The sequence below is a fragment of the Mastigoproctus giganteus genome, chromosome 5 (assembly GCF_048544385.1).
Source record: "Mastigoproctus giganteus isolate SK-2022 chromosome 5, ASM4854438v1, whole genome shotgun sequence".
Classification (NCBI taxonomy): Eukaryota; Metazoa; Arthropoda; class Arachnida; order Uropygi; family Thelyphonidae; genus Mastigoproctus; species Mastigoproctus giganteus.
The window spans coordinates 118517392-118541111 of record NC_143579.1 but is presented as its reverse complement, the minus strand read 5'-3'; the positions used below and the strand labels follow the sequence as shown (position 1 = coordinate 118541111).

Below are 23720 nucleotides of genomic sequence, written 5' to 3'. Positions count from 1 at the left end.
CTTAAATTAAGGGGTGAGTAAATAATAATTATAATGGAAACACGATTAAAATATGTGCAAAGAAGTAGAAGTACACTAAGTCCATCCTTGGTTGTCATTAAATTGGGTTAAATTGGGATTCTAAATAGTGGATAAGCCAATAGTCGTAACGAAGGACTTTTGTTAAAAAAACGTCTTCAGTTGGCAAGTTAAGTGAAAAGGGAACGTGTACTGTATTTAAGAAGAATTTTGTAATCCCGTGATGTACTTTGTTGTTTGCGGGAATCTCAGATTGGCGAGATTCCAAACCAGAGAAAGATTGAAGGGGAAGTTTCGCATTTATAATATTTAGATCGGAGTGGTGACGAAACCATTCTATAATGATGGCTTCGAATTGTAAAATTTTGTAACTGCTTTTTAATTTTAATATGGTAATAGCTGAATCAACTAAGGGAGTATGATTGTTGGAGTGTGCATGAAAAGTAAGTTCAGTGCTAGATTGTCCATTTCTGAAGCTGTTGTAGTGATAGTATGCTCTGGTATTGGATGATTGGGTTGAACCGAATTTGCTTGTGGTACTACCAATGTAACAAGCGTTACAATTGTGTTGACATTTTATTAAATAAATAATATTATTCATTCCTACATTTTACATCGCACCACCCTTTCAACATAAAAAAATCCGTTCTCTATAACCAAATCTACAACGCCATTAAATTCAGCACCTCACAACACGACCTATCCAATGAGTTACAATATCTCACAAAAAAATTCATAGCCAGAAATTACCCTCCAAAATTAATCCAACGTACCATTTCCATCGCAAAAAATATCAATAACCCCATAAAACACATCATAAATAGTAAAACACGTCTTGTCCTTCCTTATCATAGTAATCTTGCTGAACAATTTCGGCGAATATTTGCAGGTATAGACATCACTCTTATTTTTTCCACTTATAACAAACTTGGATCACTTTTCAATAAATATAAGGAAACACATAAATATCCAACAAGCGAAATGAATAATATTAATTATTTATTTAATAAAATGTCAACACAATTGTAACGTTTGTTACATTGGTAGTACCACAACCAAATTCGGTTCAATCCAATACCAGAGCATACTATCACTACAATAGCTTCAGAAATGGACAATCTAGCACTGAACTTACTTTACATGCACACTCCAACAATCATACTCCCTTAGTTGATTCAGCTATTACCATATTAAAATTAAAAAGCAGTTACAAAATTTTACAATTCGAAGCCATCATTATAGAATGGTTTCGTCACCACTCCGATCTAAATATTATAAATGCGAAACTCCCCTTCAATCTTTCTCCGGTTTGGAATCTCACCAATCTGAGATTCCCGCAAGCAACAAAGTGCATCACGGGATTACAAAATTCTTTTTAAATACAGTACACATTCCCTTTTCACTTAACTTGCCAACTGAAGACGTTTATTAACAAAAATCCTTCGCTACGACTATTGGCTTATCCACTATTTAGAATCCCAATTTAATGACAATCAAGGACGGAGTTAGTGCACTTCTACTTCCTTGCGCATATTTTAATCCCGTTTCCATTATAATTATTATTTACTAACCCCTTAATTTAAGAACCAATCACCTTAAAGCTAGTCACCTCTTGCTATTCAAACCATAACAGTTGCAGATCGATCAAGGTGAGTACTGAAAAATTAAGCCCTTGCTATTTTTTGAATTTTTTTTTTTTTTTAATTTAGTCCAATAAAACAGTACTTTAAGACATACTATAACTTATAAGTTTCCCAGATATTCACTGGAATTTGTGGGTTGGTCACTCACACACTAGCAAGGCTTTTGTGGATTTATTGGATGATTGTTTTCTACATCAGCATGTTCGGGAAGCAAATAGAGGGAGTAATACTCTTGATCTGATTATCAGTAGTGATTCTTCATGCATTAAGAATCTGCAGATAAAGGAACCACTAGGTGGCAGTGATCACAGTGTACTGAAGTGGGATTTACTCAAAGAGGTAACTACCATCAGGATAAAGGGAAGGGTTTTTCCTTTTGTAAAGATGACTACGGTAGTCTGAAATAGTATTTAAATTCTATACGGTGGGACTAACTGATGATGTTACCAACAGCAAATTCAAAATGGGAAGCATTCAAAGAATTTATCTTGGAAGCTAATAGGCTTTACATACCAACTAATAAATATTGTTCAAGGTTTAGGCGTAAATGGATGTCAGATTATCCAATGGGACATATGGCAGAGAAGAAAAATGCATGGGATACATATAAATTAATGGGTGACATGGAAGCTTATGATAGATATAACCTGGTCTGTAACCCAAGGGAGATTAGGCAGGCAAAGGCAGATTATGAGGAATCTTTGGCAAAAGACGCAAATAAAAACAGCAAAGAGTTCTTTACCTATGTAAACTCTAGAAGGAAAGGGATGAATCAGATTGGTCCACTGGATATTGATGGTTCAATTGTTGATGATCCTGCTCAGGTGGCTAACAAACTAAATGAGTATTTTGCATCTACATTCACACGTGAGGAGTTATTTAGGGAGAGGAATGTCAGAGGTGAATTGAACTCTGGCAGTGAGCTAGATCATTTTTTGTAATAACTGAGAGGAAAGTGGAGGAGAAATTGTTGAAGATAAACATAAAAAAGGCATCCGGCGTGGATGAGATCTATCCAGTTATATTAAAGGAGGCAGCAAAGGAAGTAAGCAAACCCTTAGCCATAATTATGAGAGCTTCTTCGGACTCGAGGGAGGTACCCATGGACTGGAGATGTGCAAATGTGACCTCAATTCACAAAGGAGGATGAAAGGGCGACACCGTAATTATAGACCTGTTAGTTTAACTTCTGTTTCAGGAAAATTAATGGAGGCACTGGTTAAAGAAACACTGTAGGATCATCTAGACAAGACTTCAGTTATAGCTCGGACACAGCATGGTTTTGTTAAGGGAAAGTCTTGCCTGACCAATTTGATTGGATACTATGATGTGGTCACAAAGCAACTAGATGCAATGCAGGGAATAACTTTGATATCATATTTTGGATCTTAGAAAGGCTTTTGATACTGTTGCACATGGAAGACTGCTGAACAAATTGGAGCAGTGTGGCATTGGAGGAAAATTGCTGCTATGGATAAAGGGATGGTTCAGTGGGAGAAGACAGAGAGTGGTAATCAATGGTCACTGCTCATTGTGGACTAATGTTATTAGTGGAGGCCCTCAGGGTTCGGTGTTGGGTCCATTGTTGTTTTCTGTATTTATAAATGATATTGATGTTGTTGTGTTATTTTGTTTTTAGGAGCATTAGCAACTAAGGCCATATTGCTCCAGGGATATGCGGTGGGCATTCCCTGACCTTTCCGCATCCTCCGTATTTGGTGGTCATGGACTCGAACCCTGATCTAATTAAGAAGCGTGTGCTACGCACTGCTGCTCCTGCCCACCTGGCTACGGAAGCGCCTTGATATTGATGATGGTATATCAAGCTTAATTATTATTATTATTATTATTATTATTAATAGCCATATGGTGCAAGGAAGCCTGAGGCTTATGCTGCACCAGGAAAAAAAAAAAGTTCCCGAGTTACCCTGAGAGACAGAGAGAGAGACAGAGAGAGAGAGAGAGAGAGAGAGAGAGAGAGAGAGAGAGAGAGAGTCAAAAGTAGTAGGGAATCACCAAGTAAGAGAAGAATGATGATATCCAGCTCAGGACCCTGGGTGTGCCAAGCCCATACTCCCCAGATGTGAGCCCCCGGAGTTAATGTCCACGTTTGCAGACGATACGAAGGTTGGCAGGATTTTAAGGACTCTAATGGCAGTACACTGCTGCAACAGGATCTAAAAAAGTTGAGCATTGAGCAGATGGGCTGAGAGGTGGCAAGTGAAGTTTAACATTGACAAATGTAAATTACTACGTATGGGAAGCGGTAACCACAGAGTAACATATCAACTCCGGGGTAATACACTGACAGTGGCAGAGAACGAAAAGGACCTGGGGGTAATTGTGCAGGCAGATATGAAGTTTTCTGAGCAGTGCAGACAGTCTGCAAGAGTAGCTCACGGTGTCTTGTCAATGATATACAGGAATGTTTCTAGCAGGGATAAGGAGTTGATTATCCCCTTGTATAAGGCAATGGTCAGGCCACACCTTGAGTACTGTATACAGGTCTGGAGGTCTCATTTTAAGAAGGATATAGAGCTGTTGGAACGAGTACAGAGAAGGGCAACAAGATTAGTGAATGGAACAAAGGGTTGCTCTTACGAAGAAAGGCTTACGTTTTGCAAATCACAGTGTCTGGAGACTAGGGACGTGCAAGGTGATCTGATTGAGGTGCATAAAGCCTTGAATGGTTTGAGCATGCTGAATGCTGATGGGATTCGTCCTCAGAATAATCACCTGAGAGGGCATAAATTGAAATTTGAGGAAAGACAGATGTAGGATAGATGTGTGGAAGTTTGCCTTTAGCCAGCAGGTAGTTGGTTGGTGGAACAGACTTCCATCCCTTGTTGTGGAAGTTGATAGCCTAAATAAATTTAAGGCTGAGCTGGACAGGTATTTTGAACGAACGGAGGGGTGAAATGGGAGTGGGTTTGTTTGTTTTTTTTTTTTTTTTTTGGCTGATGCTGCATAAGCTTGCTTCATGTGCCTCTACTAATGCTAAAGTTTTACCATGAAATGAACCACAGGCAACCCCTGTATAACATGGTTTTGCTCTAACACGATTGATAAATTTCGGCAATCCTTGCACAACACAGTACTTCTACAACAAGGTTTCACTCTAACACGGTTTGAGAATTTCTGGAAATCTTGCATAACATGGTATTTTTGAGCTTTTGTGTTGGGGAAACCCTGCTATTATGTTAGATGAAATTTTCAACATTTCCATTCCTTTTTTGTGAATCCCTGCTGTTGATTTGCTAGTTGTTATCACTTTCGTGATATTTGTCTATAGCGCATTCTGGAAGTCACTACCATAAAACAATAAAAATAATTTGTAGTTTCCATTTTATTGGGCTTTTTCTGTTAGTGTAATCAATTATAAACGGGTAGTTAACTCGATCTTCTTGCATTTGCTGTAGTACCGATAGCTGAAATTCTGTCAGTTTTCACGTTATTATGGTCAAATGGTTTCCCCTTCTGTGAAATATTCAATCATATAAAAAACATAAATAAATTTTCAGAAACTCATTACTCCGTATCTTACTTGTGCATATCATGTTTGTTGCAACTTGTGCATGCCGTTTTCTTTGTTATTAATTGCTTATTGGTTAGGTTCTGTGCTATTGAACTTGTGCTTGTTTGAGACCATAAAAAATAATTGTGACTTCGGAGAGTGCAGTTCATGACTTTTAAAGAGAGTAGAAGGTACACGAAATCTAGACGCTGCAGAAGAGATTGTGCTTAGCAGCGATGAAGAGGAAGAAAATTAAATGAACGTACATTATCTGACATATAAGTATCACAGTTTGTTCAGTTATTACTATTAAAGTTACTACTATTATAAAAATAAAGTTAAAATATTAAGTTATTACTACTATAAAAATTAAGTTTCCGATAGTTATAAAAAAAATGGCATATTTTTGTTAGCTTTTGGAACGTAACCCCTCCTTTTTGTACTGGTTCTTAGCCCCGTATAACACAGTTTCACATTACACGAGATTTTGTAGGAACCAAACTACTGTGTTATATGAGGGTTACTTGTATTGTAAAACTTTTTAGAATGCAATGGGATATGTCCTTCTGATACAAGTCGATAGGCTGTGGAATGATCTTATATTATATAAATATATGAAACTAAAACTTCATTTTGTCAGTACTACTTAATTCTAGTGTGGGTTAACAGTAATACCAAGTGAATGACCATTTCTATTACAGGTTACTTTTCTGAATTACATTTTCTGTAAGTTTTCTTAGTGACAATATGAAAAAATAATGAAGCCTATGAATAATGTATGGAATTACTTTTCTGCAAAGAAGGTAAATGATAAAATCACTTATCAGGCAGAATGTATTAGAAGTGAAAACATGTATTTGTATTTAGCTAATTGTACATGTATTTAGCTAATTGTGATGCACTGATGTAGCAGAGGTAAGGGAGGTAATTGTGCATTTCCAGTTTGTATTTGCAGATATTCTAATACTCTTTAATCAGTGTTTCTTAAATTAATATAGAGACAACAACCTGTATCTCTGTACAGCTGACCGTAATGATGGCCACCCATTTGAAAAGGTCCATTTGAATCCTATAAATAACATACAGCCAAATACTATTGAATTAGTGCCAAGGTCATGTGGCAATGACACATACTATGTCTGATCTAAGGCCATAAACTGGCCTAAAAAATTAGAAAATTAAAGACAACTTATTCAGTCTACAAGCACATTTTTTAATTTTTTTTTTTTTTATTAACTTTATTCCTTCAAAAGTTGTGCAATTAAGGAGATTTAATGAATTGAAGATCAGTCTTCAATTTACTAATTATATTATTAGTTTTAATAATTGCATTTCATTTTCATTTTTGTAAAATTATATTTCAATTCACTAGTTATATCACTTAAAAAAATTAAATAAAAAAATCATATGCATTTGAAATTAAATTTCCCTTAAGAAATTGAATCTTTCAAATAGATTTCCTATCTGAATTTTTAAATAACAATATATTTTTTTATTTTTGTGTGTAGATGCATTTTTTTTAGTTGGAAAAGGATCTGAACCAAATTATATGGGAACAAAGGTACCTGATGAAAATGGAAGGTCAGTTTACTATAATATAATATTCGTAATTTAGCTTTTTATCCCTGTTCCCCTATACCCCTTTTTTGTTTAAACTGAATTTTAATGTAGAAATAATTAATTTGAATTTTGTTATGAAATAAACAAAATTGTTATTGTTAATTTTTTTTAATTAAAACCAAATTGCTGCAATAATTTTGATTTTAGTTCCTAGATATAAAATGAGATGTTAATATGTTTCTGTATGTGTAAGCCAGTGTTGTATTCAAATTCAATACCATAAAGAATCAAATACCAAATTAAATAAGAGATTTTCAGTTTGTTGCTCTGTCTAACTTATTATAAATAATCAGAATTAACATAGCTCACAACATTATTGATTGTTAATCACCTCTCCTGAAACTTAAAGTATAATGAAATAGAATAACAACCATTTGCAGGGAATAGTTCAAAATTTACAGTTTTTTTTTAAATAACATTTTATTGAATTTCACCCTTAAATCTAAATAAAGATTTAAGTTTTCATTTGAGAATGATGAATGATAAACATACAAAATTAACAGTTCTATTATAACCACTTGGGGCTGAAGCTCTTGAGTTTCATCTCAGTATCTTCCAGGAATTACTTTTCTGCAAAGAAGATAAATGATAAAAATCACTTATGTGAGTAAACTAACATGTCAATTAGAATACTGAAAAGCATTTAAATAAAAGAGATATAGACTTCAATGAACTGAACTTCAGTTTTCTTTCATTAGAATTTAAATTAGAATGCTAATTTACAATAAGCATTAAGTTTCAGCACGACTGTACATTTCTAATACTCTCATCTATTAGTACCTTAAGAGATATATTTTGTCTAACACCAGCTTATCACTAAAGCATTTTCAAATTCCTTTAAAAATCCGGTTGTACACTGCATTAGCATTAGAAGAGGCATATTATGCAAGAAAGCAAGCTTATGCAACATCAGCCAAAAAAAAAAAAAAAAAAACACTCCCATTTCACCCCTTCGTTTGTTCGAAATAACTGACCAGCTGAGCCTTAAATTTATTTAGGCTATCAACTTCCAAAACAAAGGATGGAAGTCTGTTCCACCAACCAACTACCTGCTGGCTAAAGACAAACTTCCGCACATCTATCCTACATCTGTCTTTCCTCAATTTGAATTTATGCTCTCTCAGGTGATTATTCTGAGCAAGAGGAAGAATCCCATAAGCATTGAGCATGCTCAAACCATTCAAGGCTTTATACACCTCTATCAGATTACCTTGCCGGTGCCTAATCTCCAGACACTATAATTTGCAAAGGTTAAGCCTTTCTTCATAAGAGCACCCCTTTGTTCCATTCACTAATCTTGTTGCCCTTCTCTGTACTCGTTCCAGCAGCTCTACATCTTTCTTGAAATGAGGCTCCAGACCTGTATACAGTACTCAAGGTGTGGCCTGACCATTGCCTTATACATGAGAATAATCACCTTCTTATCCCTGCTAGAAAAATTCCTGTATATCATTGACAAGACACCATGAGCTGCTCTTGCAGACTGTCTGCACTGCTCAGAAAATTTCATATCTGCCTGCACAATTACCCCCAGGTCCTTTTCATTCTCTACCACTGTCAGTGTAGTACCACAGAGTTGATATGTTGCTCTGGGGTTATTGTTTCCCATATGTAGTACTTTATATTTGTCAATATTAAACTTCATTTGCCACCTCTCAGCCCATCTACTCAACCTTTCTAGATCCTGTTGCAGCAGCATAGCATCAGTAGTGTCCTTAACAACCCTGCCAACCTTTGTATCGTCTGCAAACTTGGACATTAAGCTTGATATACCATCATCAATATCATATATAAATACAGAAAACAACAATGGACCCAACACTGAACCCTGAGGGACTCCACTAATAACATTAGTCCACGATGAGCAGTGTCCATTGATTACCACTCTCCGTCTTCTCCCCCTCAACCATCCCTTTATCCATAGCAGCAATTTGCCTCCAATGCCACACTGCTCCAATTTGTGCAACAGTCTTCCATGTGCAACAGTATCAAAAGCCTTTCTAAGATCCAAATATATAATATCAAAGTTATTCCCTGCATCCAGTTCTTTTGTGACTGCATCATAGTATCCAATCAAATTGGTCAGGCAAGACTTTCCCTTAACAAAACCATGCTGTGTCCGAGCTATAACTGAAGTCTTGTCTAGCTGATACTGCAGTGCTTCTTTTATCACTGCCTCCATTAATTTTCCTGGAACAGAAGTTAAACTCACAGGTCTATAATTATTTGTATCAGCCTTTGATCCTCCTTTGTGAATTGGGATCACATTTGCGCATCTCCAGTCCATGGGTACCTCCCCTGAGTCCAAAGAAGCTCTCATAATTATGGCTAAGGATTTGCTTACCTCCTTTGCTGCCTCCTTTAATATAACTGGATAGATCCCATCCACCCCGGGTGCCTTTTTTTATGTTTATCCTCAACAATTTCTCCTCCACTTTCCTCTCAGTTATTACAAAATCATCTAGCTCACTGCCAGAGTTCAATTCACCTCTGGCATTCCCTTCCCTAAATAACTCATGTGTGGATATAGATGCAAAATACTCATTTAGTTTGTTAGCCACCTGAGCAGGATCCTCAACTGTTGAACCATCAATATCCAGTGGACCAATCTGACCCTTTCCTTCTAAAGTTTACATAGGTAAAAAACTCTTTTCTGCATCCTTTGCCAAAGATTTCTCATAATCTGCCTTTGCCTGCCTAATCTTCATTGTGACTTGGTTACAGACCAGCTTATATCTATCATAGGCTTCCATGTCACCCATTAATTTATATGTATCCCATGCATTTTTCTTCTCTGCCATATGTCTCATTAGTTCATCTGACATCCATTAGACCTAAACCTTGAACAATATTTCTTAGTTGGTATGTAAAGCCTAGTAGCTTCCAAGATAAGTTCTTTGAATGCTTCCCATTTTGTTGCTGTTGGTAACATCATCGGTTGGTCCCACTGTATAGAATTTAAATACTGTCTCAGACCATCATAGTCGCCTTTACAAAAGCAAAAACCCTTCCCTTTACCCCTGATGGTGGTTACCTCTTTGAGTAAATCCCACTTCAGCACACTGTGATCACTGCCACCTAGTGGTTCCTTTATCTGCAGAATCATTAACCTCTCAGAATTTTTAAAGAAGTCATTATGCTTAATTCATAGTTTGCTTCTTTCTGTCAAATTCAAAACTTTTGTATCAAATTGGATATCTGTTCAATTCCTTTTGTTTGGATGTATTAGTTTTATGTTTCAGAGAGTGTTGAAAGAGTTATTTTCCCTATTTTCCAGTGGTTAATTTGTAAAATCATTCCTGTTTCCATGATATCTAAAAGCACTGAAGTATCTCACTTCTTATGTATTTTGTCAATCTGTTCTCCATTTTTAGAATTTCAGAAAAAATTAATCCTTACTCATTTAAGCAAACAGATCTATTATAATAGAACTGAAGCTTTGCATTATAGTTGCAACCACAGATTTACTGATAGTTGCTTGTTTGAATTAATTGGTTACTTGTATATTTCAATCTTGGAAATGCAGTACCACCATTTTCCTTATTGGAAGCTTGAAGTGACTATGTTGTTGTTGTTGTTGCAGTGGAAATTTTAATGGCAAAGGGCTATTATGGCCAAACTGTGCCTGTAACTTTTGAGAGTGACGAGCATAGGAAAGGAAACACTTAGAAGTAGTTATATAAATTGATTGCTTTTAAATGTGAGAAAGCTCCTATAAATTGGCACCACCTCTAATAATGTGGTTAAGTTTAGAGGTGCTATTAACTTAGCAAGGAATCAGAAGGAAGAAATTCTTGCCCATAACCACAAGTATATGTATTACAGTAAGTGAGCAGTAGCAATGTAAAGAGTGTGAAGGATCATCTCTGTGCAGTAAAAGGTAATGTGTAAATGAATATGACCAATTCTGGCTCTTGCCAGTTTATTTTCTCGGAAGCTGAATTTCCTCAGTTGCAATTTCTGCTTCTTTTTTTGGATTTGTCTTAATAGTGGATGTGGTTTTGGAAATAATTTTGCAGGGCCATCACTGCACTTAAAGAGTCTGTACAAATAATGGTCTGTGGACAGAAAAGTTAACAAGCACAATCAAAGCCATTTTAATAGCATAAAGTTTGGCTGTTTAAACACTGCATTCTTGTGGTAGCAAGACTGAAACAGTAGATGTTGGGAAAGACCACTGCATTTGCAGAGTTGTGCATCAGCTGAGGCATAGGCTGCATGTAGTTTTCACAGACTTTCACTTGGGAATGTTTAACTCACTTACAAAAGTAGATGTCACATGAAGATGTGCATATTATTCACGTGAATTGTGTTTACATCTTGATTGATGTTATCCAGATGGATATTCCATTGTTGTCATTAGTTATTCTGGTTGAAAAGAACTGATAGCAATAGTGGAATACCCATCTTGTTGTTTTCATTAGGGTTGTTTCTGAAGAAGAATATGTATCAAGGATCAAAGATATGCCCAGATGGCATGTAAAGGAAGGCTTTTTTTTTTTTTTTTTGCATATTTCAGGAGCAGCACTTTTCGCTAAGATGCAGTGGAAGCACTATGTTGGACTGGGAAAAGAAATGTTAGTACAGACTTTCTTGCAGAATCATATACTGGAGCTCCATAATCAAACAGAATGCGATTAAAACTTGATGTAACCTAATCTGATCGAAGTTGCATCAGCCCTCCCATAGGTGAGGTAGCTTTAAAGATGTTCAGTTTCTTCTAACACAGGGTTCTTGTTTGTGTTATCATGTTTCTGAAATATAAGGTTTCCGTAAAATATTAGGAACCTAACATTCTCAAATGTTAGGAATTTAACATTTGTGAATGTTAGGTTCCTAATATTTGACAGTAACAGGTAGGATAGCCACAGTTGGTGAGGTTGGCTTTTATATTAGAAACTTTGTTGTCTGACGCCCATGGAGCTCGAATGAATCCAGGCCTGTGAGAGTAGTGTGCATACAGTACTGAATAGGTGGCAGGGGGGGGGCATGCACTGACCTGTAGTTGGTAAATTGGCCAGTGCACAGCCAGTGTACATGGGCTTTCAGTGGACTGATGTTTCCAGATGTGAGCCTACTCGTTGCACCAGAACATCTAGGAAGGAAAGGGTGTTGTTTGACTCTAATTCTATTGTGAACTGGATGAAGAGAGATAGGGAGATTGTTTATCTATGGAGCCTGGAACCACAGGCCTGTTAAGTTTTATTTGTTCTACCTATGGCCCTTATACATACAGTGTTACAGTGGAGCTACAGAAATCCTTCATCTCGATAGCACGTAACAGACAGTACCTCCGTTTCTCACCAATGCAAGTCACATCGTATCATCCCTAAAGGCTTCTGTTACATGGAATCTTCAATCATGTCCATATGAAGTGTGTCTGCTTCAACTTTGGCCTTCGAACCTTGTGAATATGGATTGGCTATTTACACCTAGAGCTGCAGAGAGCCACCGTTCAGCAAGTCCAGACTTATTGAAGAACTCAGAGGTTTGGTTTCTTCATTAACCTTTTCCAACCTACTTTATGTTCAAAGGCCATTCACAAGTCTGAGGGTTTACCGCTTGCACCAGCAGCATAGGTTCGAGGGCTTACTCCGAGAGGCCCACACATCTAGCACTCAAGAGTCCCTTAGAGAACAGTTCTCACTTTGTCTTAAACCTCAGCAGCAAAGACTTATCTAGTGAGCAGACCGAACACCTCACCTTCGGTATGAAGTTGGCATTCTACTGCATAGACCTCCTATCACACAGCTTGCAATGGGGGTGGAGGCATCTCTGATCTGAGGAAACTGTGAATGAAATTCGCTTCAATTCTTCAACTTGTCTGCCCCATTGCCTCTAATCTCAACCATCGCCAGCATGCGGTCCTTAATTCAATACTACAGCACCATCATCATTCTACCTGCTGACAAAGGGTGCCATACATTTGTGATGGATCAGCCTGAATATCTACGCAAGGCTCTCTCCCTTCTACTCGATCCCAACATCTATGAACCAGTGCAGGATCCTCCCATCAAAATCTTGGAATGATTGGAATCTAGGGTCAGTAAGTTAGATAATGATTGGTTCAAGTCTGGCAAGATTTTATTGAAGTCCACACATGTTGTCAACTACATGTCACGGGCTGCTAGCTCCCCCAATTCTATGGCCTACTGAAGATGCACAAGCTCCAGGCATTCCTTTAAGACTAATTGTCTCTTGCTGCAATTCTCTAACATACGAACTGTCAAAATATGTCACCCGACTACTAACACTCCTAGTAGGAAATACCAGTTATACTGTTTCGAACAGTGAAGAATTCTTGGGTCTTATCAAAGACCTCATCATCCCTGAAGACAAGATCATGGCCTCCTTTGACGCTGTCTCTTTATTTACATCTGTACCTGTGCAGCAATCCATCGTATTTCCCAGACACCTTTTGAATAGTGACACCAGCTTACCAGACAGAACCTCACTGTCCACAGAGGATATTTGTACTGCCCTTAACTTGTGCTTGTCCGGCAGCATGGTTACATTTGCTGACTCCCTTTTCTGGCAAATCCATGGCACGGCTGTGGGTGCCCCAGCCAGTTCAGTCGTTATGAATATTGCGATGGAGGAACACATATTCCTCAACCTGCTGGTCCCCGTCACCCTTTGGTGTCGATATGTCGACAACGTCTTCACTCTTATCCCCCGAGGTTCAGAGACACAACTATTACAATATCTCAACTCCCTATCTCCCTTCATCCAGTGCACAATAGAATTAGAGTCAAACAACACCCTTTCCTTCCTGGATGTTCTGGTGCAATGCGTAGGCTCACATCTGGAAACTTCGGTCTACCGAAAGCCCATGTGTGCTGGCCAATTTACCAACTACAGGTCAGTGCATGCCCTGCCACCTATTCAGTACTACATACACATTACTTTCTTGGGGCTGGACTCATTCGAGCTCAGACATCAGACATAACGAAGTTTCTAAAATGAAAGCCAACCTCACCAACTGGGGCCGTCCTACCTGTGTCTTGGACAGTGTGATCTACAAGCCCGTGAGCTTTTGGAATGTCCAAGGCCGCCCTCCCCCATAGTGACGAGACAATCTCTGCCACCTACACCCTGTATTACCTGGGCACTTCAGGTCACATTTCTAAGATCTTATGTAGGTACCGGATAAAGTGCCTGCAATTTCCCAGTAGAGGATTGCAATCTCTTTTCTCGAGGGTGAAGACACCCATCCCCCTCTTTTACACAGTGACACGATATACCGCATCACCTGCCACAACTGTTGCAGCTGCTATGTGGGGGAAACTGTCAGAAGGCACCAGGACCGCCTCTCAGAATACTGGTCTTGGCGCATTATAGCCTTAGTAGCTGATGCGCCAATAAAACCAAAAAACCAAACCAAACCATCTCAGAATACGAAAGGGCCATTCAATCAGCTGACTCTGCAGTTGCAGAGCACTATTGGTCAATGCAACATGACCTCACTCCCAGATGTGACACCGAGGTTGTTGATCAATCACGCCTTTACCATCAATGACTGTGGCTTGAGTCATGGAGGCTCTAGTGTTGCTACGTGGAGGCTCTAGTGTTGCTATGTGACAAACGCTGATTCTCCACTCATGCGCATCCTGAATTCACAACAATAACAATCACCTAGTCCTGCCCAGTAAATGTTTTAGCATTACGTACACATCCTCGTGCATACTCCCCTTTTGTCCAACATGACCACACTCAACACATTCCATTTGTAATGTTTTTTGTTTTTTTTGTATTTCCATAGCTGATGAAGAGATATCTAATCTCGAAAGCTTCTAATTAATTACTTATCTCAATTATTATTTTTAGCGCTATTAAACTTAGTTACGTTTTTTCTGGTTGGACTCTATTGTTTATGAAGACATTACTCAAAGAAATTCAATACAGTTCTCATTAATAGAATACCTTTGGTAATCTCAGTCATTGGTATGTATATGGGCATGCAAGGAGGGTCACAAAATAGTTGTCTAGTCAGTGATACAGCTGTTCTACCACAGACCATTATATCAGACATAACTGGCCTAAAAGAAGCAACATGAGCTAGGAATGAATGGTGGAATAGAGATGTTCATAACTAAATGTTCCATTAGTTGCTCTGATGAAGAGTCTTGTCAAAGTGATAGGTAGGATCAATTTGAGAGGATTTCCTTACTTAAATGGGAAATTTCTTAATTATTTAAGTGATAGCATTGCTGTGAAATTGAGAGGGGGAATCTTTGGGTGGAGCTCAAATCAGAGAGCTTCTGTGGGATGAAAACTTTGGAAAATGCCACAATAGATTAGAACTAAAAGTATGCAGGCTTTTGAAATAGCTTTGTGGAAACATTTTGGGAAGCCATAGGTCTCCAGAACCGGCCTGAGGCATGGGCAACCAGGAAAATTACCCAAGGCCCTGCGCGCTCGTATAATACAAAATGGTTAATGAAGTAATTAGTATAAATTATATGGTTTTGCACAAAATCAACAAGAAATGAAAGAGTTATTCTTGTTTGATGTGGCTGTCTCTGATTAGTCGATATGTTGGCTTTGTGGTAATTGGTGCTTACTGATACATGGCCAATGCCCTGATTGGTCTATACTTGTCATATGTCAGCTCAGCTGATGGTGTCTTTTGAAGAATATTTTGTGTTTTAAGCGACTCCTCCAAAGTGGCTTAAGTTTTGCACTTGGTTTACTAAATACCTGTCTTTCGTTATTTATTCATAGTGCTTATTTAAATTTTCTCTTGTACCAGTGTGGCTCCTCTTCTGATGGTTGCCTCGTTCCACATATATTCCATATATAGATTGTCATAATTTGGTAAGTTTAAGTGTTATTTTATGTTTATGTTTAATAAATTATTTAATCTGTGAACGACTATACCACGAGCGTGATGATCGAAAACGCATTTGGACAAGATTTAATATTATTGCATATGTTATATGAAGAAAAGTTTTTTGCATTTACAGTTAAATGGGCAAGCGAGATAACATTATTGTATATGTTATATGAAAATTTAAAAAATGTTTTTTGCATTTACAGTAAAATGGGCAAGCGAGATAGAGACCAGAATCGTAAATATCCTAGTGGATCTGAAAAAAGAAAAAAATTGGCAAAGAAACAAGAAGCATCTAAATTGCAAAATGCAATATTGAAATTTGTTACTGTATCAAATTTGGAAATATCGAGCAATGATGAAAAGCTCAGTGTCAAGACTATGCCAACGACACCAATTGTAGCAGTTTCTAGTGAAGAAGATTGGTATTGGTATGGTTATTTCTGGCGCAAGGGCTACTTAGGCCATATTGCGCCAGTGAAGAAGAAATAGGAGGTCAAGAAATAAAAGAACACATGAGAGAAGAAGAAATAAAAGAACACATGGGAGAAGAAATAGGAGGTCAAGAAATAAAAGAACACATGAGAGAAGAAGAAATAAAAGAACACACGGGAGAAGAAATAGGAGATCAATAAATAAAAGAACACAATGAAGCATAAGGCAAAAATGAAGCTTCTGAAGCCCAATCCTGTGTTGGTGTCAATGAAAATTTTGCTATTGAAGATCCAGCAAATTGGCCAAAATATATAATATCCGACCAGATGAGAACATTAATAATTAAAAAAAGGACCAGTTCAAATTAAATTGATAATTTTCCACAAAATAGCAATGGAAGATGCTTTACCAAGTACTATTATACAAAGCAGAATGGTGAAATTCAACAACGACGGTGGTTAATATACTCATAAAGTTCAGACTTCATATGGCGTTTTGTCTGTAAACTCTTTTCCTATTCGCTTTTTGTAGCAAAAGATTTAATGATTGGTCTCACCTAAATCCAATAATTCCAGAACATGAATGGTCACCAGTTCATTGCAAATGTTTGAATACTTTCCCCTCGACGTGGGCACCTTTATGTGGTGAGGGGACCTCCCAGTGACGCTGCTGGACTTCCAGACTAGCATCACTGGGATCCAACGCCCACAGCCCAGGTTCCAGGCTTACATCAATGGAATCCGGCATGTTTGCCGTGCGCTGCGACCCGTGGAAATTCGGAAAGGGGGATCCTGGTGGTTGAGGGGCCCAGCTTCAATACACCACTTTGGCCCCTGCTTCAACAAGATGGGAGGTCCTGGAAGGCCCGGCTAGGATCAATCGGCTAGTAGGCTCGCCTGCGAGGGTCAGCCGTGTCAATGCCATGCCCCTACCCTCACGGTCCGAGGACAGGATTCGGGCTGGCGGCGGTGCGGGTATAGTGTCTGGGTAGCCCTGGCGTCCCACTCGCGCATTTATTGCATGCCGGGTAGTGGGCGTCCCTTTGGGCTCCGTGGTGGGTGGGGAGCCCGGGCACTGAACAATTTAAAAAACTTCATGAATCCTGATAAACATATTCCTTCAGGGACCCCAACCCCGTCCCTATCTGAAACTATAGAAAACGATACTGATAGCAGTATTGCTACAAAGAGGCAGCGAACAGAAATATCATCAGGGCCTGTTCCAAAATTTTTAATTATTCATTCCACCACTGAAAAACCGATTGGCAAAATGTCGCCCTTCTTCATACAGAAAGGGTTAGATGGGTTAGCAGGGTCACCCAAATCAGTTAAGAGGCTCCGTTCTGAAGACCTCTTAATTGAAACCAAAACTGACAGGCAGTCTGAGCAGCTACTCCGTGCAACATCAATCGGAGGAGTACCCATAACAGTGACACCACATAGAACACTCAATTCATCGAGAGGTGTCATTTCGGAATGGGACCTTCTCGACGTAACCGAGGAGGAAATCTGCTTAGAATTGAAACCACAGGGAGTTATTGCCGTGAAAAGAATTAGTGCGCGTAGGGATGGGAAACTTGTTAAAACCAGGAGCATTATCCTGACTTTTAACTCGCCCAAACCTCCTGATGAGATTAAAGCTGGCTTCATCAACTGTCCAGTACGTCCATATGTTCCAAATCCTTTACGGTGTTTTAAATGCCAGAAATATGGACATTCTCAAATGGCCTGCCGTGGAGTCCTTGCATGCGCTCGATGTGGTGCAAAGGACCACGAAACAACAGCATGTTCAGCCGCAAAACCCACCTGCATTAATTGTGAGGGAGAACATCCAGCCTACTCACGAGCATGCCAGAGGTGGAAAGAAGAAAAAGAAATTCAACGGCTGAAGGCAGAGCTAAACATATCGTACCAGGAAGCAAGGAAAGCGGTTAAACCTCTCAACATCAACAAACCTACCTATGCCCAGAAGGTAGCAGGGAGATGCTCCATTGGAACTCAGATGGACATGTCCATCCCTCCAAAAGAATCCTTTACACCCATCGCACGTTCTCTTTTAAGCTCCCAAAAACCTGCACAGAAAGACCAATCAGCTGCCACTCCTATATCGGTACCTCCTAATGCTCCACAAGTAGCAAAAGAAAAGAATAAGAAAGGGGAAGTACCACCTAGTACCCAGGAAAACATGGATGTCGAGCAGAAGGAGGTACATGATGAGTCAGTTTTGGAACTCTTCGCTGAGGAAGAAATGGACACAGGACAGCGTCCATACTTCCCAGGAAAGATAAATCCAAGACTGACAAAATTAAGCCCTCAGCACCTCGGAAGCCGCCTGATGGACCCACCAAGTCCAAATAATGGCTAAATTCCTACAGTGGAATTGTCGTGGATTCCGGCAAAATACTGACGACATCAAGGCACTCCTGCAAAAGCACAAACCAGTTTGCTTTTGCATACAGGAGACTTATTTAAAGGCAAATGATGACCCCACCATGCATAACATTACCATCATTCGTAAGGATAGAATTGTGGATGGTCCTGCCCACGGAGGAGTCTCAATCCTCGTCGGCAACCAGATCCCATTTCAGCCTTTGCAGCTTACAACTAGCATAGAAGCTGTAGCAATTCGCCTTACAGTGGGGTTCTTATTAACTGTCTGCTCTGTTTATTTGCCACCTGGGATTGACATCCCCCCCCCGAAAGACCTTGATGATCTTATCATGCAATTGCCTTCCCCTTGTTTAATTCTTGGGGATTTCAATGGACATAACACTCTGTGGGGTAGTGCTGACATCAATGGAAGGGGACGAGTCATAGAGCATATGCTCAATGACAATGATCTCTCTCTCTCCCTCCTAAATGTGGGAATAAACACCTTCTTCCACATGCCTACCCGTACTTTCTCTGCCATTGATCTTTCTATCTGCTCCCCTTCTCTCCTTCCTTCACTTGCTTGGGAGGTGGAGGAGAACCCATATGGAAGCAATCACTTCCCCGTGATAATCATCCTAACTAGTGGTAGACCTTGTCTTCCATTTAGTTTACCGCGGTGGAAGCTTGATCAGACTGACTGGAATGCCTTTCGACATCTGGCAACGTTTAATACCACTATGGTTGGCCAGGAGCCAATTAATGAGGCAGTAAAACACATCACAGAAAGTATAGTCCAGGCAGCAGCAGTTGCAATTTCAAGGACATCATCCCGGTTTCCACGTTTTCCAAAACCATGGTGGAATGGAGAATGCACAGCAGGCTAGGAAGGCTCAAAACAAAGCATGGGGAATATTTTGTCGTTACCCCACCACAGGTAATTTAATAGCCTTCAAACGTGCACATGCCAAAGCACGGTACATTAGACGTCAGAGCCAAAAGGAATGTTGGATCAAATTTTCATCCTCCCTTACCCGGGCCGCCAATCCCAAAGTCATCTGGGACAAAGTTCGGAAAATGAAGGGTAAATACAACTCGCACCCTTCATCGATCCTGGAACATAATGGATGTACAATTGCAGATCTAACTGCAATTGTAAATACTCTCGGGGAGACATTTGCTGAAGTATCTTCAGAAACATCCTACCCCCCAGAATTACTCGCAGTCAAACAAAGAGCAGAGAAACATCACCTGAAGCTCTCCTCTAACAATTGCGAGGAATACAATAAGCCCTTTACACAATGGGAGCTGAAAGCAGCACTTTCACTATCCAAGGCGAGTGCTGTTGGGCCAGACAACATCCATTATGAGATGATCAAACACCTTTCATCGGAATCCATGGATCGTTTGCTTTGTCTCTATAATAGAATCTATATTGAAGAGACATTTCCGGACTCATGGCATATGGCAATCGTCCTTCCCTTTCCGAAACTAGGAAAGGATCCAAAAATACCAAAAAATTACCGTCCTATCGCTCTGACGAGCTGCTTGTGCAAGATCCTGGAAAGAATGGTCAATGCTCGTCTTTTGTGGTATTTAGAATTTAACGACCTCCTTTCCAGGATACAGTGTGGCTTCCGAAGGAACAGGTCAACACTTGACCATTTAATCCGCTTGGAAACATCTATACGTGATGCTTTCCTGAAACGTGAGCACCAGGTGTCGGTTTTCTTTGATATGGAAAAAGCGTACGACACGGCTTGGAGATATGGAATTCTAAAAGACATACATAACTTTGGTCTTAGAGGACATGTTGCCCACTTTATCAAAAACTTTCTTACAGACCGGTCTTTCCAAGTTCGTGTAGGATCTACCCTCTCCCGGCCATTCTGCCAAGAAGAGGGAGTTCCACAAGGATCAGTTTTAAGCGTTACGCTTTTTGCAATCAAAGTTAACTCTATAACTGAACAACTTCCTCCAACCGTAAACAGTCCCTCTTTGTAGATGACTTTAGCATCTTTTTGCAATCATGCAATATGAGGGTCATTGAAAGGCAATTGCAGCATGCCACAGACCACGTCAACTCTTGGGCAGTGACTAATGGGTTTAGGTTCTCGCCACAGAAGACAGTCTGTGTACACTTTTGTCGCAAACGGAACCTTCACCCTGAACCAGAACTAAAACTCGGACAAGACATCATTCCAGTAGCACCCGAGACAAAATTCTTGGGGCTCATTTTCGACAAGAAGTTGACATTTTTACCTTATATTCGTCAACTGCGGACAAAGTGCACAAGAGGGTTGAATCTTCTACGCTCTATTTCCTCAAATAAATGGGGAGCAGACCGCTCCACTTTACTCAGCCTCTACCGTGCACTTGTCCGATCTAAACTAGACTATGGGTCCCAAGTGTGTGCATCAGCTAGAAACAGTGTACTTAGGTGGCTGGACCCAGTTCACCACCAAGCCATTCGTATCGCTACTGGAGCATTTAGAACATCCCCTGTCCAGAGTTTATATGTTGAAGCAACTGAACCGCCACTGTCATTTCGACGAAAGCAATTGTCTTTAAAATATACGCTTAAATTAAAATCCCTGCCAGACAACCCTACGTGGACATCCGTTTTCAAGCCACGATGGGAAAACCTATATAACACTCGTCAGACTGCCAATCGGCCTTTTGGTATCCGTGTCCGAGAGCTGCTCAGAGAGCTCAACATCATGGTAGACAATGTTGCCCAGTCACCAAGGCAACCACTTCCACCCTGGCATGCTCGCCTACCATCGTGCGACTTCTCCCTTAAAAATTGGGGTAAGTCCATAACTCCATCTTCTATCTACCACCAACTCTATGCTGCCCACCGGGCCGAATACTCCGACTTCCTGCCTGTCTTCACTGATGGCTCGAAGTCGGAGTTGTCTGTTGGATCTGCTGCTATCTTTCCAGGTCTTTCTATATCTGGAAAGATTCCCCAACAATGCAGCATATATACAGCTGAGTTGTATGCTATAGAGTTAGCCTTGGACCACATTAAAACCCCTAGGTATCAAAAGTGTATGGTGTACACTGATTCTCTAAGTACACTGCAGGCTTTATCGGGTATGAGGTATAATCCTCATCCATTTGTGACCCGGATTCAGCAGACGTTGCATTCTTTGTTTGAGTGTTCATTTGACATTCGTTTCTGCTGGATTCCAAGCCACATTGGGATAGTGGGAAATGAACTGGCAGATGCTGCGGCCAGGTCACCTGAACCCCACAACAGTTATTGCCTGTTAGTCCCCTATACAGACTACAGGCAGTTAATACACGATAAATTACTGTCCCAATGGCAACAATCCTGGCATGAGCAAGTCACAAACAAGCTCTATCAGATAAAGCCTGTAATCCAACATTGGCAGTCTAGTCTGCGCAGGAATCGCAGAGAGGAAGTTGTTTTAGCTCGGCTCCGCATAGGACACAGTCATCTTACACATGCTTTTTTGCTGAGGGCAGATGACTGTCCTATGTGTGAGAATTGTGACACCTATTTTAGACACCTAGTTCGTGTCTAAAACGTGGACACCGAGTGTCCACGTTTTAGACACGAACGTGATTTTTATTTTACCGCTTTTAGTCCTCTGGCCGAGCCTTATACACTCAGTCAGATTTTATCCGACAATGACAATGTGTCTGCTGTTTTTAACTTTTTAAAATCAGTAAACCTTTTTAATCGAATTTAAAATTCATTTGGCATTCCTTTGTTCATATGTTTTGTACTTTTACTTCTTTTATATCTCGACATGGTGGCCTAACTACTTAGGTCACTGAATATTTTCACTTTTTATATATGACCGGTATTTGGCGCATTATAGCCTCAGTTGCTGATGCGCCAATAAACCCCAAACCAAACCATTTGAATACTTTAATTGAAAGGGAACTAAATTTAATTAAGGGAACATCACTAGATGCAAAAAGTGAAGAACTTATAAAAGAAAAGACGGAAGAATTACGTCAAGTATTTGCCAGAATTATTGGAGGAATTATCTACTTCACAAAGCACAATTTAGTATTAAGAGGAACAAGTGACAAACTTGTCAACCCCAGTAATGGATATTTCTTTGGCCTTATGGAACTGATTTCCAAATTTGATCCAGTTTTAAAAAACCACATAAATAATTACTTAAAAACACAAAGCAGTGGTTGCAAAAAAAAAAATATTACATATTTTTCCCATAGAATACAAAATGAAAAATTGCGATGATATAGTGAGTGATTTTGTGGCAAAAAGGACCAAGAAAATGTATATGTGGTTTTATTTATTTCCTTTTTTTGTGCAGTAATATGTGATAAATAAATACAGGGTGATCATAAATGAATGATAGTCATGTGACAACAAATTATCCACAATGTTATTAAAATTATATTCTGTTTTCGTAAAGTTGATCCAAACTGCTTTCCGAAAATGACAGCATATATCAAAGTAATGTCAAAAATTAATTTTATCATTCAACTTTGGCCATACGTTACATCGTTTACAATTTTGGTTACTGAGTATATTTAGAAGGGTTCTTTTATTTATTTCTGTAACGATTATCAGTCATTTTTATGACTATAATTCTGAATTGATAATGGATTTATATCAAGTTAGTGGCACATGTCATATTTCTATGAAGTGGCACACTTCAATAATTTTTGATAACCCTGTAGTTATTTATGCAACAAGAGTAAAAAGTGGTGTATTATTTCACAAATTCGTATGAGTTAATAAAACACTTTTTACTTGAGTTGCATATAATATTTTTTCTACGCCCATAATTAAAACAGTTTGAAAGAAATATTTGACATTTGTAATGGCATGGCATAACCTAATGAAGACTGTATAATTTAAATTCTACCATTTGACATTACTATTTTCCAAAGTTGAAGATTATTGGTTAAAAATGACTCATAATCACGGTAATCAGTGTGTAATTATGACAGAAATTATGACACATAATGGACTTTTATCGCAATCTTCCTTACTTTTTTTTAACTGTTAGAAAAGCCACTACTTTAAACACGCTTATGAATGAAATATAAGGTACTGTTTATCTCGGGTAGAAAAAACTAATTTATTGATATTTTTGGATAATTGTTTGTTTGGGTCATTACTGATTGTTTTTCTTTCTTTATTTTTGTAATGAAAATGCACATGATATTTCTAGTCAATTGTTTATTATTTATCAGTATATTAAATAATGATCATAATATCACGTTATTTTCTTATATCCTTCCTACATGAAATAAATATGTAATAAGTATGGAAA

At 38.9% G+C, this 23720-nt stretch overlaps 1 protein-coding gene across 1 annotated transcript in view; it reads left to right on the top strand.

Moving 5' to 3' along the window:
- LOC150085660 (protein Skeletor, isoforms B/C-like) overlaps positions 1-23720 on the top strand; it is a 356943-nt gene that overhangs the window by 198712 nt on the left and 134511 nt on the right. Inside the window, exon 3 of the mRNA XM_090373427.1 lies at positions 6684-6756. Coding sequence (XP_090229553.1) covers positions 6684-6756 — 73 coding nt within the window. The remainder of the gene's footprint in view (positions 1-6683; positions 6757-23720) is intronic.